At 44.2% G+C, this 20882-nt stretch overlaps 1 protein-coding gene across 1 annotated transcript; it reads left to right on the top strand.

Annotated features, from left to right (window-relative positions):
• Positions 1 to 7049: 7049 nt before the first annotated feature.
• LOC138743681 (homeodomain-interacting protein kinase 4-like) lies at positions 7050 to 17777 on the top strand. The gene is made up of 2 exons (XM_069899266.1): positions 7050 to 7630; positions 14870 to 17777. Exons 1-2 carry the CDS (start codon positions 7114 to 7116, stop codon positions 15649 to 15651), a joined length of 1299 nt encoding a protein of 432 aa, XP_069755367.1. The 5' UTR covers positions 7050 to 7113; the 3' UTR covers positions 15652 to 17777.
• Positions 17778 to 20882: the final 3105 nt, after the last annotated feature.

The raw sequence follows: 20882 nt of genomic DNA on the forward strand, positions 1-20882 counted from the left end.
ATGTCCAGGAGCTGGCACACAGTCCCTACCCTTTCCTTGTTGTTTCTCCACTACTCCCTTGACTGCCTGCATCAAAATCTTAGCCTTTCCTTTCTGCTTATCCTCAGACCTCTGGACAAATGCTTTTTGTGTGATCTGTAGAAGCTGGGTTATTCCCTGGTCATGCCAAAGTAAAGAGTGTTTTAAAGATAGATGTTAACTCATCCCAGGTATATGTATTTGGTCCCAAAAATTGATCTAATTGTTCAGCGCATCCTTGAGGATTCTAAGACCTGACCGAATAAATTTGGTGATTCTGTAAAGCCCTGGGGAAGGCCAGTCCACCGGTATTGATTCTTACGTCCAGTAAAAGGATTTGCCCATTCAAAGGCAAACATGTCTCTGCTCTTTGTTGCTAATGGACAGGTCCAGAAAGCATCTTTGAGGTCAATCAGACTAAACCATTTACTATGGGGCATCTGAGTCCAGCGTGTTTGTTAAATGAAGTTATAGGAGAATCAGTTTATTACACAGCATAAGAATAAAGCTTAACAGAGCTCTGGTTCAGTCATTAGTTCATAGGTCACCTGCACAGTGAGCTATTCCATAAGACTGACCTCTACTGTCCAGTCTCTACAGTTTATATAGCTCAACCTTATCATACAGAACAAAAGTTGGCTTCCTTTGCTAGATTTCTTGCATAAGATTTATCACAAGTAATTTCCTGCTCTGCAGTTATCTGGGGTGTAGAGCTCCCATCTTTTTTTAATCCTCAAGGTCAGAATATCCTGTTGTTTTGATCAGAAATCAATTCATACCCCAGATATTTCTAATTATTTCTTTGTTCTAATTTGTCCATGGGTTCTTCTGTTCTACTAAACACCTCCTTCTGTCTTAGCTTCTTACTGATTCCATTCTCTTTGTTTTTGACAGTCTCTGTCAGGATTCTTTTTGTTTGTGCTAATCAACACCTCCTTTTGCCTTAACATTTCTACTAAATTGTTTCATACATATCCTCTCTTTTGTATTTTGGGAGCAGGCAATTCTAAACCTACTGTAATCAGCCAACTTTGCTACATACTGTGGCTGCCCCTTACTTACATTACTCTTTCCCTTCACCATAAGGTAAATATTAAATTGTTACATAGTACTGGATTCATGTATACAAACTGAATAGTACATAAGCATATATTCTACATATTTTCTATGATTAATTAACCCCTATATTCCAACATATCAGTGCGTAAGGTCGTGTCTCCCTGGCTTGCATTGGGCATTCTCTCTTAAAATTACACACCTCTGGACTAGTCAGGGGCACATTTACAAAACCGAGACACCCTCCCATGGGAACTTCCCGTAAAGGTCTCATCCAGTTAGTTTCTGGCTTATTATGTCTAGGTTCCTGATCTCTGGGAAATGAATCAAAGGGTTCTGCCCTTTCTTCCCGGAGGGTCTCACACTACTCTGAATTAAAGTTGCCTCTCTCTCTTGTCAATAAAGGTGGTAATCGAGTACTTTGTGAAGGGTCATCATACCACTCCTACTTTCATCTCTTTTCTCCAGCTGTGGGGGAGGAGGGGAAGGTGCAGAAGGGTAGAGCATAGGAGGGCGAGGAAAGATAGGAGCCGGCTTAGGAGGAACATAAGGTGGAGGAAGGGAATGTAACACATCCCATCCTTGTAGTTCGGGGACAAAAGGTTTCTCATCTCTCTTGTCCTTGCATTCTTTTTTGATTCAAAACCAGTTGATCAAATGATTCCCTGAGCCAGCAGGCTGCATATTCCCTGCTCTCAAGATTATCTCTTTGGTTTTGATAGAGCCAAATATTCAATGCTTGACACATCCAGTCTTCCTCGGATCCGAGCTTTGGCCAGTATACAGAGCTCCCTTTAATCGGGCTTTTAACCCATTCCAGACAACAATACCTGACCATGGTATCTTTCCACGGGTTCTTCCCGCGCCACAATCAGATAACTTTAATCCCAATGGGCTTTGCTTGGTTATCTGATTCTCACATGCTTCACCAGGATTCTCTTCCTTGCTACCCACACCTCCCATACTAACAGGCAAGTAAAATTCCTCTTACCGAGTTCCAGTAGCGCGCTTCCTTAACTTCCTCTCATTGTTTGTTCTCAATGCCTCTTCTCGGATATCACTCGCTTCATCCACTGACCAGTCACCCTTCGTCTGTGAGTCCAGCTGAATCAGCTGGGTGCACCTACCCCCGTCGTCGGGCACTCTGTCAGTGGAGGGAGTGGGATCCCGGACGAGCCCCCATTTGTTAGAAACAGAAGTACCTTCACAGAAATTGCTCGAGACAAAAATTGAGAACAAAGAACATTTATTATACAACAATGCAAAGTTGGGTGCTTCCCCTTACTCTGGGAATACACACATACACTGGGGCTCACCCAACTTTTATACAGTTCATTTCAGTATAGGAATACCCCCCCTTACATTCTTCTGCCTCCTGGAGAGGTTTGGCATTAGGCAATCCTGCCTGCCTACGTGCTGTTTCTGTGCACTTGGAGGACCAGGGGGTATCCTGTCAGTGTCTTATCATGTCATTATCCTCATTGTCCTTATTCACAGACCTGTCTTTGTTCTAATTTACTCTTTCCTGACCCTCAGGGCTGTGTCCTCTTCCTATGTAGAACTGGCTAATACTGTCTAAGGCTTACTAATTACATATGCAAACCTGCTAATTCTATCTGGGGCTAGAAGACCCTTATCTCATTCAGACTAACTCTACTTCCTACATTCTATTATCTATTGTCTATCCTTATCTCATTCATACAGAGAACTTGCTGATTCTGTCTAAAGGCTAGGAGATTCTTATCTTACTCAGACTGGTTCTGCTTCCTGCATTCTAATATCCATGTCTTATCCTGTTCATACTGGCTTTATTCATTTACCCATGTATCAATTTTAGTTTCTTCATTTTCATATTTTTACATCAGTTGTACTCATCTCTCACACGCATGATACAATATAATTGGTTACACAGGCTATACATCACACCCCAAAAGTTAAACAAACAACAGTATCAGATAGATGTTTTCACTGTAAGAAGGAAATTGGAACAACAGTACCTGCAATTTGGCATGTGAGAAAGTGGAAACATTTTGGGAAGATCTAAATCAGGTATTAAATAAAATCACAAAAAGCAACATACCAAAAAATCCAGAGATCTTTCTTCTAAGTAACATAGAAGTAAAGAATTAGGCCTCAAATTGGATGAAGCACAAAAAAGATTTATTATGATAGCCTTAGCTGTAGCAAAAAAATGTATAATGTCAACCTGGAAATCAGAAGCGAGCCTGAGAGTACAGCAATGGTACATAGAAATGAATAAATGTATTCCATTGGAAAAAATAACATATAATTAAAAAAATAAAGTCACAGTGTGAGAAACAGGAGTATCTTCACAGAAATCGCTCAAGACAAAAATTGAGAACAAAGAACATTTATTATACAACAATGCAAAGTTGGGTGCTTTCCCCTTACCCTGGGAATACACACACACACTGGGGCTCACCCAACTTTTATACAGTTGATTTCAGTATAGAAATACCCTCCCTCTTACATTCTTCTGTCTCCTGAATGAGTTTGGCATTAGGCAATCCTGTCTGCTAGGTTCTGTTTTCTGTGAACTTGGAGGACCAGGGGGTATCCTGTCGGTGTCCCATCATGTCATTGTCCTTATTGTCCTTATTCACAAACCTGCCTTTGTTCTTATTCACACCTTCCCGACCCTCAGGGCTACAAACTTCTTTATATGCAGAACTTGCTAATTCTGTCTAAGGCTTACTAATTACATATGCGGAACTTGCTGATTTTGTCTAAAAGGCTAGAAGACCCTTATCTTATTCAGACTAACTCTACTTCCCACATTCTAATATCTATCCTTATCCTTTTCATACTGGCTTTATTCATTACACATATATCCATACTAGTTTCCTCATCTTTCATATTTTCATATTAGTTTTACTCATCTCTCACAACAGTATTCAAACAAATTTGGGAACCTTACATGGAACGCAACAGAGAGGGCCTACCGCGGACCTCCACCCCTAAAATGATAGAATGAGAAGAAGACGAAATGAACTGACCCAGTGTGTAAAAGTAGATGACACAATTTTCTTGTTTATTTTCATTGGGTGATGACATTGTTTAATGGGTTTATTGTATTATACATGTAGAATGTTTAATGGGTAGGGAGGGGGATGGGAAGGAGGGAGGGGGGGGAAAGGGGAGAAAATGACTCTGTGTATATTCAAGAGGGAAATGTTTGAGTGTATTTTGGTTAATATGCTTCATAGTGTGAAAAATAAAAAAAAATATAAAAGAAGAAATATTGGCCACACAATAAAATTGTTTTGCAGGTAAATTCCATTAACATGAAAAAAGAAAATCAAGAAATATTTTGCAAATCCTTACAAAGATGATTATCTATCCATTTTGGATCTGGAATGGCCAGCTGTTATGGTGTGGGAGCAGCTGTTCATACCTGTCTGGTATCGCCTGCTTTCAAGCACTACCTCTCCTGTGTGTGCATCACCAGAACCAGAGTCCCACTGATTTTAGGACGCAACTTGGATATGCAAGGTGTGGATTTTCAATGGGAAAGAATCAGTCAGTAGTCAATGACATTACTAGCATTGGGCATTAGATGTGGTCTACATGCATTTGACAAGGCCCCCCCCCCCCCACAAGAGATTCATCCAGAAAGTCATGAGGCATAGGATCAGTGGAACATAGACTGTGTGGATAAAAAATTGGCTTGTAGAAAGAAAGCAGAGGGTAGTAGTGGAAGGAAAGTATTCTGCCTGGAGGTCAATGACTAGTGAAGGGGCTGCAGGGATCTATTCTGGGATCCCTGCTCTTTGTGATTTTTATAAATTACCTGGATGAAGAGATGGAAGGATGGGTCAGAAAGTTTGTGGATGACATGAAGATTGGAGGAGTAGTGGATGGACCTGAAGGTTGTCAAAGATTACAAGAGGATATTGACAGGATGCGGAGTTGGGCAGTAAAGTGTTAGGACAGAATTCAATCTGGATAAATGTGAGGTGATGCATTTTGGAAGGACAAACCAGAAGGCTGGGTACAGGGTTTATGGTTGGTGACTTAAGAATGTGGATGAACAGAGGAACCTTGAGGTTCAAATCCATACATCCTTCAAGATCTCCCCAATGGTTGATAGGATAGTTAAGAAGGACTATGAGATGTCGGGCTTCATTAATAGTGGGATTGAGTTCAGGAGTAGAGAGGTTATGTTGCCACTCTATAAATCTCTGGTAAGACCACACTTAGAGTATTGTGTTCAGTTCTGGTCACCTCATTATAGGAAGGATGTGGAAGCCATGGAGAAGGTGCAGGATTGTGCTTGGATTGGAAAATAAGTCTTTATTTAGGTTAGCAGAGATGGCTTTTCTCTTTGGAACATAGAAGGATGAGAGGAGACTTGATAGAAGTCTACAAGATTATGAGAGGCATAGATAGGGTGGACAGCCAGCACCTGTTTCCCAGGGCAGGAATAGAGGACATGTGTACAAAGTGAAGGGAGTGAAGTTCAGGGGAGACATCAGGGGTAAGTCTTTTTTAAACCAGAGGGTTGTGGGTGCCTGGAAAGCTTTGCTGGGGATGGTGGTGGAGGCTGAACCATTAGGGGCATTTAAGAGACTCTTAGACAGACACATGAATGAAAGAAAAATAGAGGATTATGGGATAGGGAGAGTTTAGTACTTTGTTTTAGGAATATATGGGTCAGCACAACATGGAGGGCAAAATGGCCTGTACTGTGCTGTATTGTTCTATGTTCCAATACTTCAGTTAATTGAGAGCAACTTCTCTTTTTCTGTGTGTGCACTTGCAAATGTACAAATCCCAAAACTGTGGTCGGTTTCTGGTCATTAATCTAGGAATTCAGAGAAAAAAAAATCACCCAAAGGGTTCTCAAAATGTGGAGCTGACAACCCACATGAACATCCTATATTGAGGTGAAGATCAGACACGGGGTAAATTTTAGCCCAATAGTTGGTGAGGAATGATGGGAGGAGGCCTGGATGGAGCATAAATGCTGGCTCAGATGGGTTGGGCTGAATGGCCTGTTTCTGTGACATTCCTCTAGCATAATTGCAACAGCCCTACAATTTGGAAATCCAGCAAGAGAGTTTGATTAGGCAGCTTCTGACCAGAGGGACCCAGCACAAACCATTTGGATACAATGACTTCAAAGGAGGAATAATCTGGTGCAAGGAACCCAGCAGTAATTAGTCCAGCCAATCACTGGGTGAAAACAACCAGGAATCTGACATTACACTAATTCTTCCATTACATTATCAATGCATTTTCAAGCAAGTAATAAGATACTTCATTGTGTTCACTTATGATTGGATACAGTTTCTATTCCATTGTTTTAATTATGGAGCGCATTAAGGTGATGATTTAATACAAATTTTTGGCACAGTTAGCTTAGCACCAGTGACCTGGGTTCAAATCTGACACAGACTATAAGTATGTTCTCTCCGTGTTTGCATGGGCATCCTCTGGGTGCTCCAGTTTCCTCTCATCCTCCAAAAATCTATTTGGGCAGCGTGAGGTCGTGGGTCAGAAGGGTTGGCTGACAGACAAGATTTTGTTGCTGCCTTTAGCTCCAGTCCAAGTGAAAGATACACCCAAGTTTTCTTCTGAGGTCAGTGGTGAGCATATGGGGCTCAGCCCTGACCACAGGCCCTGGACTACAAGGGTCACTGTGTATATTCAGCACAAGATGAGGGCAAGAGAGTTGGATGGTTCAAGGAGTTCTTTGTCAATATAATATGCCATCTGCAGCACTTTGGTCAAAACATTTGTCTTGCATAATCAATATATAATCCTGTCAATATTCTGGGTCATTTTGATAGACTCTAGAATAAATGAACTGTTGTCTCCTTGAAACTGGTAGCAGAGCTGTCAGTCTGAGATCACCAGGTTCTGTTGCTGGGCACAAGGTCACCAGGTGTCACAGAGGGATGCCCACTACATCACAGAGCGAGCTGCTGAAATGGAATGCGTTGCATGTTCTGTGGTTGGAGACAGTGAAGCATTTCCTTTGATAATGAATGGGTTCAATTTGGGCGCCTTTTGAAGATGTCTGTTTTGTACTCTGACACTGACGAGTATGACATCAGTGCTGTTTTAGGAAAGGGAACATTCGGAGAGGTGATGAAATGTTGGAAAAGGACCTCTGGCCACTATGTGGCCATAAAGATATTGAAAAATTATCATCTCTGGAAAGGAGTCATCAAATGTGAGTTAAAAATACTGAGAACATTGAAATCTGTGGATTCAGACAAGTTCTGTATTGTCCATTTTTTGGAATCCTTCACTGATGACTCCAAGCTTTGCCTGGTCTTTGAGCTTCTAGAGCAAAGTCTGTACGAGTATCAGAAACAACAGAAGTTTGTACCACTACCGATCAGGCATATTCGCTCCATCACAAAGCAAGTGCTGATTGCTCTGCAGAAACTAAAGGAGCTCGCCATCGTTCACACGGATATCAAACCTGAAAACATCATGCTTGTTGAAAAGGCCCAGTTTCCTTTCAAAGTTAAGCTTATCGATTTTGGGTCTGCTTGCTTTTTGCCTGACATTCAGCAGATTAAAGGTAGGTTTTATCTTTGGATTGTTTTTCTTGTTATACAGTTGACAAGCATGGAATGCATGAACATGCACTCATACTGACAAGGCTGGTCAGAATAGATGGGAAGAAAATGTCTCTTGTGCTTGTGAGAGGAGAACTGGCTGATGTATTTTGCAATGAGATAAGGAGAAGTGAGTCAAGTTACTATTTCAAGGGAGAAGATGCTCAGAAAGCTGAATGGTCTAAGGATGGATCCTGAAAGAAGTAGCGGTAGAGAGGAAACAGGAGGCTGCAGAAGGACTTAGACCAATTCGGAGAATGAGCAGAGAAGAGGCATTGGTAATGGCCAAAAGATTGTGCATGGTCCCGGGGGACTGGGAAATTGCAAATGTCACCCCACAAGAAGAGAGAGAGGCAGCAGAATGGAAATTATAGCCTGGCATCAGTGGTTGGGAAGATGCTGGAGTCAATTGCCAAGGATGAAGAGGCCAAAGTCAGTACGACTGTTTCCTTAAGGGAAAGTCTTGCTAGAGAAGGGACAAGCAGGCTGGATAGGGGAGATGCAGTGCATGATGTGTATTTGGGTTTTCAGAAGGACTTTGACAAGCTGCTGCACATGAGGCTACTTAACAAGGTAAGAGCCAATAGTATTACAGGAAAAATACTAGCATGGGAAGAGGTCCAGAGGATTGGCAGGAAGCAGAGAGTCAGAATACAAGCATCATATTCTGAGTGGCTTCCCATTGCTAGTGGTGTTCTACAGGGGTCAGTGTGGGGGCCGCTTCTTTTTATGTTATATATTAATGATTTAAATTATGGAATAAATTCCTTTTTGACCAAGTTTGCAGAAGATGCAAAGGTAGGTGGAAGAGCAGATGATGTTAAGGAAAAGGGGAGGCTGTAGAAAGTCTTGAACAGATCAGGAGAATGGGCAGAGAAGTGACAAATGAAATATAATGTCGGAAGGTGGACGGTCAAGCAGTTTTGTAGAAATAAATGGGCAGATTAATTTCTAAATGGGGAGAAAATTGAAAATTCCAAAATGCAAAGGGACCTGGGAGACCTCATGCAGGACAGCCTGAAGGTAAACTTGCATGGTAAAGAAGGCAAATGCAATGTTGGCATTCATTTCCAGAGGAATAGAATACAAGAGCAGGGATGTGATGTTGAGGCTTTAGAAGGCCCTGGTGAGATCTCGCAGAGCATTGCGAGCAGTTTTGGGCTCCTTGTTTGAGAAATGATCAGAGCAGACCACTCGAGTCTCCCTCCTCCCAACGATGTGATGTATCAGGATGTCAGAAGAGGGTTCATAAAATCATTAAAGATCCCCCCCCCCCCCCAACCCTGCACACAACGCCTTCCAGTTACTCCCATCAGAAAGCAATACAGGAGTATCAGAGCCTAAACCACCAGGCTGAGGACAGCTTCTTCCCACGGGCAGCGAAACTGCTGAATGACTGATGAACTGCTCACACTAACCACCCGAGACTTTACAACAATATTTATTTGTTTTTATATAAATGCAAATAAATAATTTGCAAGTATGTGTGCTACGTCTAATCTGTGCCTGTTTTTACACTGAGGACCAATGAATGCTGCTTCGTTCAGTTGAACTTATAAATTTATATTTGTACAGTTATACTGTTGTACGATAATAATAAATGAACTTGAAAGGATGTGTTGATGTGGATGATTCTGGGAATGAAAGGATCATCATGAGGAATGTTTGACAGCTCTTGGCCTGGACTTGTTGGAATTTAGGAGAATGAGAGGGTGTCCCATTGAAACATTTTGAATGTTCAAAGGCATGGATAAAGTAGATATTGACAGTTAGTTTCCTATGGTGGGAGAATCCAGCACAAGAAGGCACAACAAAATTGAAGGGTTTCTCCTTTGAACAGAGATGTGGAGAAAATTTATTTCGCAAATCTGTGGAATTTACCACAGGTGGTTGTGGAGGCCAAGTCATTGGGTATATTTAAGGTACAGATTGATAGGTTCTTGATTACCCAGGGCATCAAAGGTTTTTGGCAGAAGGGTGAGCAGTGGGGCTGAGTGGGGAAAATGGATCAGATGATTAAATGGCAGACCAGATACGATCGGCTGAATGGTGGGGCAGATATGAATGGGCTGAATGGCATACTTCTGCTCCTATGGGATTCTCTACCACTGAGGTTAGAGTAAAGGTAGGACAGCACAGTTAACATGGCAATTCAAATCTGGCACTGTCTGTAAGAAGTTAGTACGTTCTCTCTGTGTCTGCGTAGGCTTCCTCTGGGTGCTCAGTTTCTTTCCTCTCTTCAAAACATATTGGGGGTTGTAGATAACATTGGGGTATTTGGGAGGCATGGGCTCATGGGCCAGAAGTGCCAATTACTGTGCAGTATGTTGTAGTTAGTCAGGCCAGTGAGGAAAGGAACTACACAGAGTCGGAAGGGAGTTGAACCAACTGACTTTAATAGAACTCTCAAACGCATTTAAATTCCCCAGAACCTGATGATGCTTGTGACTTCTGGGACCTTTATGACGTCAGCTGCAAGGCTGTGGGCTTGCCCTGCACCCAGAGCTCTCACAGTCAGATCTGCCACAGATTTGCCCCGATGCTGTGAGCCAGTTCTCCTGTTGTGTGGACAAGCCGCCACATGACCCCCCCCCAACCAAAACCAATGTTAGGAGGTGTGGAGTCCATGGCCAATGCCTCTTTAGTCCATTTGGGTGGCCGACCTCTTCCGTGTGGGGGTGGTAAAGTCACAGGGTGTTCAGGTCCTAGTGTGCCAGCTTGAGGTGGTCAATGGTGAAGGTCTCCTCATGGCTACTCACATTGAGGACACAAATGGTTCTGTTCTGATGCACTGCCTCATATGGGCTCTTGTACGGCCGCTAGAATAGAGTCTGGTGTGTGCCCCTGTGGACAAAGATGAGGTCGCAGTCCTGGAGGTCCTTGGGACAAAGGAAGGTGTCAGACTGTGGCATGAGGTTGGGACAGGAGCTAGTGTTCCTACCTTCTCTTGGAGTCTTGTGAACACTGTCGTGGGTATCTCCTCTGTGCCATGGGCCACTGGTACAAATTCACCTGGAACCATCAGTGGGGCGCCATATACCAACTCTGCCAAAGACATGGTTGTCTCCTTTGGGAGCCGTGCGGTTGCCAAGAAGCACCCATGGAAGCTCGTCCACCCAATCTGGATCTTGGAGGTGCTATACCAGGGTTGACTTCAGGTGCTGGTGGAAATGCTCTACTAGGCCATTGGACTGCAGATGGGTCCCAAGTAGCTGTGCCAGCACTGACCATAGGCTGGACGTGAACTGCAACCTGCGTCTGAGGTGATGTTGCCAGGCAGGCCAAAACGTGCAACCCAACTTGCAATGAGGACTCTGGTGCAGGACTCCACGGACATGTCAGCGAGAGGTATGGGTTCTGTCTACCTGATGAACCTTTCGACCATGATGAACAGGTACCTTGCCCCTTGGGAGACCGGCAGTGGACCAATGATGTCCATGTTGACATGCTCAAACCTCCTGTGCATCAGTTGGAAGAGTTGAAGGGGAGCCTTCACGTGCCTTTGGACTTTGGAGGTCTGGCAGTGTTTGTATGTCCTGGCCCAGTGACTGACCTGCTTGCCTAGGCCATGCCAGCAAATCTATCCACCACCTGTTGGATGGTTGCCCGAATAGAGGGGTGGGAAAAACCTTGTAGTGCATCGAAAATGCGACGCCTCCAAGTGGCTAGAACGATGGACTGGGCTTGGCCTGTGGACATGTCACAAGGAACCTGCTGCATGTTGGGCCGATGGGGCTGTCCTCAAGTTGCAGGCCAGGGACTGGAGTGCAGTAGACTGACATTTCTTCATCCAGCTGCTGTGCCTTGGTGAGTGCCACGTAGTCCAACCATGGGGACAGGGAATGCACCTAGTGGACGGAGGTGCAAAGCAGTGCGTAGGTCACGACCTTGTTTTTCCTGGAGATGTGTTTGACGGTGGTGGTTTACTCTGACATGTACGACAGGTGGTGTTCCTGCCGTGCCGACCAAGGTGGGGGATTTGTGGTCCATGATGCCCGTGAACTCCCACCCCTCCAAGAAATGCCAAAAGTGCCGGATGGCGAGGTAGAGGGTGAGCAGCTCCCTGTCGAAGGTGCTTTATTTCAGCTCTGGGAGTCGTGGGTGCCAGCTGAAGAGCGCAAGTGGTTTCCACTGACCCTCAATTAGTTATTCCAGCACACCGCCAACTGCTGAGGTGGAAATGTCAATTGTGAAGGCTGTGGGCACATCCACTCAAGGGTGTACCAGGAGGGTGACGTTTGCAAGGATGTCCATGGCCTGCTCGAAAGCTGCTGCTGACTCCATATCTCAGGTGATTTCCTTGGCCTTGCCAGACATCAGGCCTAACAGGGGTAACATGATTCAGGCTGCTGACAGTAGGAATTGGTGGTAAAAGTTGATCATGCCCATGAACCCCTGTAGGCCCTTGACTGTACTGGGCCTGGAAAACTGGTGAATGGTCTCAACTTTCGCTGGCAAGGGAACGCCTCCATGTCGGTCAAAGCATTGCCCAAGGAAATCAATGTCCGACAGCCCGAACTGGCACTTTGCGGGGTTGATGACCAGGCCGTATTTACTCAGGCGGTGGTAGAGTTGGCACAGGTGCGTCAAATGCTCTTGGTGCAAGCGGCTGGCGATCAAGATATCATCTAAGTAGATGAAGACAAAATCCAAGCCGTGCTCCACTGAGTCCATGAGCTGGAACATCTGTTCCACGTTCTTGAGTCTGAAAGGCATCTGGAGGAACTCGAATTGGCCAAATGGGGTGATGGGGACATCGCTGGAGTGGATGGGAATCTGGTGATACCCACGGAGCAGGTCAACCTTGGAGAAGATGTGTGCCCCATGCAAATTGGCCGTAAAGTGGATGTGGTGATACAACCACCGGACTATCTGTGACTGCCTGTGTCTGTCTACATTCTTACCTGCCTACTGGAGGGGGTAACCCACTGTACTGCAAGGAGGTAACCTGAGATGCTAGCTCCATCTAATCCCTGCCAATCACTGGCTCCACATAAAGGCTCACGCTGGTCCTTGGGTAGGAGCCAGAAGGGAGACTGAACCTTGTGTGCAGGTTTAAAGCTGGTAGTACAACCTTCGCAGTTTGAGCTTGTTTGTTCGCACAGCAGCGCCTCACAGTGGGGCACTGGGTAGCCGCTGGCCGGCCTCCATCCTCCAGCTAACTTGGGCAACATGTGCAGTGGAGAGGCCCACAAGCTGTCAGAGCACCAAACGATCCCCATCTCTTTTTTTTAAATTATTTTATTTAAAATCAACACATTACAACTGACAAAAATCATATATCATATTAATATAAAACTTAATTAAACACATTGATTTATATAAAGAAAAAAGAAAAGAAAAAACTACAGAAAAGAACCCATGTAAATTCTGACTAATCCTTCCCTCCCAACCCCTGACCTCTACTACCCCCACTAAAAGAAAATCTAACTTACTAAATTATATAATGAACGTAACTATATATTGAATTGGATTGCTTCAGAAAACACTCAAAGATCCAAAAAAACATTTCACTAAGAAAATATTATTTATTTTTAAGGGAAGACTTCTCTGTTCCGGATGATTCAGAGGAATTATTTATAATTTCAAACCCAATGTACGAGCATTAAAAATATAGAATATTTACCTCTGAAATTATATGTAAATTTTTTCTAATGGAATGCAACTTTGAATCTCTGTTTGCCATCTTCCTAATGTTAATGAAACATCTGATTTCGAAGTGACAGTGATACATTTCCTGCTATCGCCAGAGATAATTTAACAAATTTCAACTGAAAATCTGATAAATGTAATTTAGGAGTTATATTTTCAAAGTTGCCCATCCATAATAACTCAGGATTCAACTTGTCATCTTCTACAACACTATTCTCACCTCTTCTCCAATTCTAAACTGTCCAATCATGGGAAACAAGCCAGCCTCCTCACATTCAAGCTCCCACAATTTTATACATTTCAGCCAGATTACCTCACTCCTCTGCATTTCAGAAGATATTTCGAATTTGCTCAGTCATACTTCATAGGACTGACAGAAATCTATCTTGGGAATCAATCTAATGAACTGTACCCTCGAGTGAGGGTACTCAACCTGTGGCCATGTTCAAAGTTCCATCTTTCTGAACCTCCTGCAGCAAGACCTCCTGCAGCAAGACCTCCTTGTTCATATAGAGCCATAGAACACTGGAGCACAGTAACAGGCTGTTCTGCCCATCTAGTTTGTGTTGAACTATTATTCTGGCTAGACCCACTGACCTGGACCCGGACCATAGCCCTCTATACCCCTCTCATCCATGCACCTATCCAATTTTTTCAACAGTCAAAATTGTGCCCATATTTGCCATTTCAGCCGACAGCTCATTCCATGCTCTCTGTGTGAGGATGTTCCACCAAATGTTCCCCCTAAACATCTCACCCATAGTCCAACTCTTTAAATCAATTACACCATTATATTGAGTTTCCAATTATAAAATTTACAATTCTTATAAAGAGAATTACAGATGAGGAGGAGCTTATTCTGAGGAGCTGAAAAAATACCCAGAAAATTATAAACGGGAAAGTATCGGAAAAGAATTTGCAAAATCAAACTGTGTGTGGAGGGTATGTGTGTGGGGATGGATGGGAGTGTGAGCGTGCGTGGGAGGATGTGTGTGGGTGTGGGTGGGGGTGTGAGCATGCATGTGTGGGGGTGGGTGTGTGCACATGTGTGGGGGGTGTGTGTGAGCGTGTGGGGGGCTGTGTAGGGGGGATGTGTGTGGGAGTGGATGGGAGTGAGAACATGCGTGGGGGGGATGTGTGTGGGTGTGGGTGGGGGTGGATGTGTGCACATGTGTGGGGGTTGTGTGTGAGCGTGTGGGTGGTGTGTGAGGGGGATGTGTGTGGGTGTAGGTGGGAGTGTGAGCGTGAGTGGGGGGTTGTGTGTGGGTGGGGGTGTGAGCATGCGTGTGTGGGGGTGGGTGTGTGCACGTGTGGGGGTGTGTGTGAGCATGTGGGGGGTGTGTGGAGGGATGTGTGTGGGAGTGTGAGCGTGTGTGGGGGGATGTGTGTGGGTGTGGGTGGGGGTGTGTAAATATTTTCTGTGATCATTATGACACATTGTACATTGTGTGTTTTTGTGTGTACAGCATGGTCTAGCGAGATGCTGTTCATTGGGTTGTATATCTACAATGAAATAAACTTGAACTTGATTTTCATTTGCTTCACTGCAGGGCCATACATTCAATCGAGATTTTACCGCTCCCCTGAGATACTGCTTGCCTTACCGTTCTCCGAAAAGGTGGACATGTGGTCTCTTGGATGTGTTATGGCAGAACTTCATCTTGGTTTCCCCATCTATCCCGGCACCAATGAGTATGACCAGATCAGATATATTACTGAAACACAGGGGCTGCCAAGTGATCGGCTCTTGGAAACAGCAAGAAAAACCCACCACTTCTTTAAAAAGGTTTATCAGCCCAACTCAACATATCAATGGAGGCTCAAATCAGTCAATGAATATCAAGCAGAGACGATGGTGAAACCTCTGGAGACCAGAGCAAAAATTTTGAATTCACTTGACCAACTAGCAACCAACAGCACCAAAACTACATTCCCAGATAAGGAGCTCAAAGCGGAACTGTTTGATCAGTTGACGATGGTGAGGCTCATAAAGAAAATTCTCACCTTTGATCCCAGGCAGCGCATTTCTGCAAGAGCAGCTTTAAAACACCCGTTTATCTCAATGCGGAAGCTCAAGTCAAAGTACAAAATCACAAAATACTATAATGTGGCTGCACTGGCCATCAGTGTAGCTGTAACCCCCAGCAAAAATGCTGACGGCCAGTTTCATTGCTGCCAAATATTCAAAGAAAGCTGGAATTTAGAAAATGAGCAATATAAATCAGACCATACACTGCAAAAACCTCGAGCTATTGAACAACAAACAGCAGATGACTTGGATGATTCCGGGATGGAAGAATTTGAAAAAGAGCTTAATCCTCAAAAGAGTTGAATTTCAGCATTTTGTACCCAAGGTAACCCAGACCAACTTTTGCCATCTCTATTTTCAGTGTTCAGCCATGTGGTAGTGTTAGCCCAGTACTGCAGTCTGAAACCGTGCGGCATCTGGGCAACATCTGCAAAGTTCACCACTCCTCTCCAAACCACAGAACCCTGGGTCTGTCTGCGATGAACCATTGACATGGTCTAGCATCAGTTCTGCTGCAGCCTTCTCCTCTGGACCTGCAATACCTGCCAAGGCTGTAAGTGACGGGTATGCACTGGATCTTAAACCTGCCAGCTTTCTTGTACTGCATTTATCGTGATAGGGGGCCAGCATCCAACTGATCCAGTGAAGCAAATTCAGATCCACCATGCCAGTTGTAGAATTTAAATTCAACAATTAAAGAACACCTGAATTTAAAAGGAAATTATGATAAAGCTCCTGGATAATTATATTAAACCGTCTGATTTAACCCATCTGCATGGAAGAAGATGTACCATCCTTTTGAAGCTGGACTGTGGATGGCAGTAACTCAACAATGGGGTTAGGGGTAAGGATGGGCAACAGCTGCTGCATGGTCTTGTTGATACCGTGTGAACAAAAAAAATAGAAGGTGTCCATCCTTGCTTGTAAACTCATATTTTGGCTCTTTATTTTGAGGTCTATTGAGGATACTAGTGCCCTCTTTGCCTATCACTGGCCATGTATTGCCCTGCAGTAGATCTGCGTTCAACTGCCAAGTTTGTACCTACAGGATTGCGTTGTGCTGGAGATACATGAGATACACCTACTCCACTAATCTCTGAATAACTCTGCAGTGATGGAGTCAGTCACTCTGTGTGGGAACAGGCCCTTTGGCCCACACTGATGAACTTGTCCCACCCACACCAGTCCCATCTGCCTGCTTTTGGCCCTAAGCCCATTCTATTCCCGCATCTGTCCAAATATCACTAAAACATTTCACTGTCCTTGGTTCAATCACCTCCTCCAGCAGCTTATTCCACACACCCACCACCGTCTTTGTAAAGTCGTAATCCTTCAGGTTCCTATTAAATCTCTCCTCCCTCATGTTGTGTTGGGGGGAGTATCAAGTTTAGTGGGTTTACGAGAGATGAGTCTAGACACGTATTTAAATCACACGTTACTTATTAACACACGGGAAACAAATGGGAGAACATTAAACGGTACACAATTACCAATTCATGTAAAGGATGATACAAACATTCAGCTGTACTCCGAGTTAGACTCCGACAACGGTAAACCTATAGTCGACCCTGCTCACCCTATTTCACTTTAGCCATGATACAAACATTCAGCTCGGACATCAGTTGGACTCAGACAATGGTAAACCTATAGTCGACCCTGCTCACACAATATAAACAGGGGTGCGACTCTACTGCAAGTATTGATCTATTGCTATCAGAGGGGGGGAGGGGGAAAAAGAGAGAGAGAGAGAGAGAGAGAGAGAGAGAGAGAGAGAGAGAGAGACCCCTAGGTGATTAAAATTAGACAACAGTGAGGAGTGCTCTAATTAGTGGCCACAATCTAACCTTGATTGACAGGTGATGTGACTTCTGAATAAGTTTCAGACATGTGACTGTCACATTTGTGGCCCGAAATGTGAAGTTAATAACACTAATAATGCAGGTTTTACCAGTTAAACATCTCTGTGTCTTTATTCTCCAGCTTTCATTGTTCCTCCATTTCGCGCTCTTCTCTCTCTCCCATACCATGTGACTTCCGGTCAGGTGAATACATCTCATGTATATGCATTATCATGACATCCCTCCTTTTACCAGAAATAAACTTTACACCTTAATGTTGAAATGTAAACACTGTCACCTTAACAATATCCCTCGTAACCAACAAACAATGTCTAACAAACAAACAAGTTCAAACTCCTTCTACACACAATGTAACATGAACATGTCGTAACTAACTGTAATACAATAACTCAACTAACTAAAATGTACTTCATGTAGCACTCATACACGCACTTTATGATATATGATCAAATCACTGTCCCAATGTTCTTTTATCATTCCAACCGTCACAAACTTTCCCTTTTGTGATAATGCGGGCACAATTAGAAATACGGCACAAAGTCTTCGTATCGTTTAGGCGCTTTCCTGTCTCGTTTCGGCCTTCCTGCGATACTATCGTTGCTACTCGGTTGTTCACTCTCAGCGTCGGAAACATTACTCGCCACGGCCTCGGGTGCTTCTGGCCCTCTAGTCACTTCATCAGGAATGCTGGTAACCGCCTCGGGAACATCATCTGGTCTCTCAGGTTGAGCATCTCGTATTGGACTTTCAACCACCTCGCTCGATGTCTCTCTGGACTGGTACCTTTTTACACCTAACACATTTCTTTTGTACAGGACTCCAGCCGGAGACTTGACTGTTACCATACTGCCACTTCTGGATACGACAGTGTAGGGTTGATGGTAATAAGGTGTGTCTAGCTTACCACCATTCTCATGCCTCACCAGAACATTATCTCCAGGCATGATGTCTGAGTACCTGGCTCCACGTCTCGAGTCTGTGTACAGCTTTGCTGCTCCTTTCTTTTCAGCATCGTGGTCCTTCATCTCCTGGTCATCCCAGATTTCCTTTATTTCGGGCATCTTTGTGCGGATTTTTCTCCCAAAAAATGCTTCTGCAGGACTTTTTCCTGTGGTTGCATGGGGCATTGCCCGATAGACAGCCACATAAGATAGCAATGCTTCTCGCCAATTTTATCCTTCTGCGTGAGCAATCCGTAATCGTTTTTCAATGGACTGATTTTGTCTCTCTACTTCCCCGTTGGCTTGCGGCCATTTCAGAGTTACTTTATGATGGTGGATACCTGTGGTCCTCATGTATTCAGCAAATGTCTCTGAAATGAATTGTGGACCATTGTCAGAGTATAGCATAACAGGCAATCCATATCTTGCGAAGATCTCTGCTAATGCTTGTATTGTTTTTTCAGTGGTCGTGGACCTCATCACAGCATACTCATAGTATCTGCTGTAGTAATCTATCACTACCATGATTGATTCACCAGTCGGTAAAGGTCCAAGAAAATCAACGGCTACGTCAATCCACGGTCCTGTCGGGAGTTGCGTACTCCGGATCGGCTCTGGAGGATTACTCCTACTTGTGATTTGACATCCATGGCAAGTTTTGACGAATTTCTCTGCGTCTTTATCACAACCTGGCCACCATACTTTACTCCTGAGGTTTTGCTTGGTACCAACAATACCTAGGTGTCCTTCATGAGCTAAGGATACAATCTTTGGTCTCAACCTCTGTGGTATCACCAATCTACAACCTCTCAATACACATTGTCCAATGCAACAAAGTTCGCATCTAATGGGAATGTAAGCCTTGTGAGTACACTTGTCCCATTGTCCACTCTAGATACATTCTCTCACTTCCATGAGTTCTGGGTCATGTTTGGACTCTCTCTCGACTTCCTTCGTGGTCACAGCTTTCGGTGTCGACTGAATAGCTACGAAGCGTACAAAGCTCTCTGCTTCTGTCCCCAATTCTGACTTGGATTGTGGGCATCCATCCTTCACCAATCTGGACAGCGGATCAGCAATGTTTGCTTTCCTGGCAATGTGAACTACTTTATATTTGTAGGGTTGGAGTCGGAGTACCCATCGCTCTATTCTGGCACACGGTTTGGATCTAGCGGCATAGATCACCTCTAATGGCTTATGATCTGTGATGAGTTCAAATTCAATGCCATACAAATATGCATGGAACCTCTCACAGGCCCATACAAGTCCGAGTGCTTCTTTCTCTGTCTGAGAATATCTTCTTTCCATATCTGACAACGATCTGCTGGCGTAGGCAATGATTCTTGGTCCTACATCATGCATCTGGACCAACTCGGCTCCTAAACCAAAGGGACTAGCATCCGCTATGACTTTGGTTGGTGCTGCCAGATCATAATATCCAAGAGTATCAGCATCTGTCAGACTTTGCTTCAGCGTTGTGAACGCTTTCTTCTGCTCCGATCCAAAATGAAATGGTACACCTTTCCTGGTTAGTTTCCTTAGTGGTTCTGCCACTGTAGCAAAATTAGGGATGAACTTTGCACAATAATTGACCAGTCCCAGGAAACTCCTCACCTCCGTTGCGTTCTGGGGTGCACATGCATCTGCAATAGCCTTCACCTTGGCCTCTGCTCGGTTTAGTCCTTCCCGTGTAAGTCTGTGACCCATGAAGTCCATTTCTGACACACCGAACTGGCACTTGTTTCCATTCACGGTAAGGCCTGCCTCCTGTAGTCTAGATAGTACACGCCTCAACCGTCTGTCATGCTCTTCCTTTGTAGGTGCATGGACTATGATGTCGTCAGAAATGTTGGCAACTCCAGGAATGCTTTGAATCACTCAATGGATTTCATACTGGTAGATCTCAGAAGCTGCATTAATGCCGAACGATAGTCTCTTGTATCGGTACAATCCACAGTGAGTCACAAATGTTGTTACGTCTCGGGATTCTGGGTCCAGCTCTAATTGATAATACCCCCACATTAAATCAATTTTTGAGAATATCTTACTGGTAGTTAACTCTTGAAGTATTTCCTCCACTGTTGGTATAGGATGTCGTTCTCGAATTATAGCTTCATTGGCCATCCTCATATCAACACAAAGTCTTGTGTCACCATTTGGTTTGGGCACAATCACTACTGGGCTGACACATTGTGTCGAATGTTCCACCGGTTCAATAATGTCTTGCTCGATCAACTCTTTAATTTTGGCTTCGACTTTCCCACGAAGTCCAAATGGAGTTCTGCGCACTGGTTGAGCCTTGGGTTTGACCGTTTTGTCCACCGCTAGCTTTAGTTGTCGACCTTTCAGCTTTCCTACTCCTTGGAAGACTGCGGGGAATTCTTGCTTCGTATCCTCGTATGACTGAACTGAATTGACATGAGCTCCAATATGAAGTATTGCCAGGTCTTGCGCTGTGCGTCTACTCAGCAATGGTTCTCCCCTCTCGTCTATGACAACAAACTCTGCTTCGGTGTACTTATCACCAGCTTCAACAGTTGCAGTAAAACATCCAATGGTCTGCAATGGCTTGGTTGCTGTGTATGGATACAGTTTCTTGGAGTACTTCTTTGAGGTACAGATGATCTTTTTCCTTTTCAATTTCTCCCATAAATGTCGATCAATTACATTACTGTCACTGCCTGAGTCTACAATGACCTGCACTGTCACTCCACCAATGATCACTGGGACCTTC

Source organism: Narcine bancroftii, chromosome 9, assembly GCF_036971445.1.
Source record: "Narcine bancroftii isolate sNarBan1 chromosome 9, sNarBan1.hap1, whole genome shotgun sequence".
NCBI classification, from domain to species: domain Eukaryota; kingdom Metazoa; phylum Chordata; class Chondrichthyes; order Torpediniformes; family Narcinidae; genus Narcine; species Narcine bancroftii.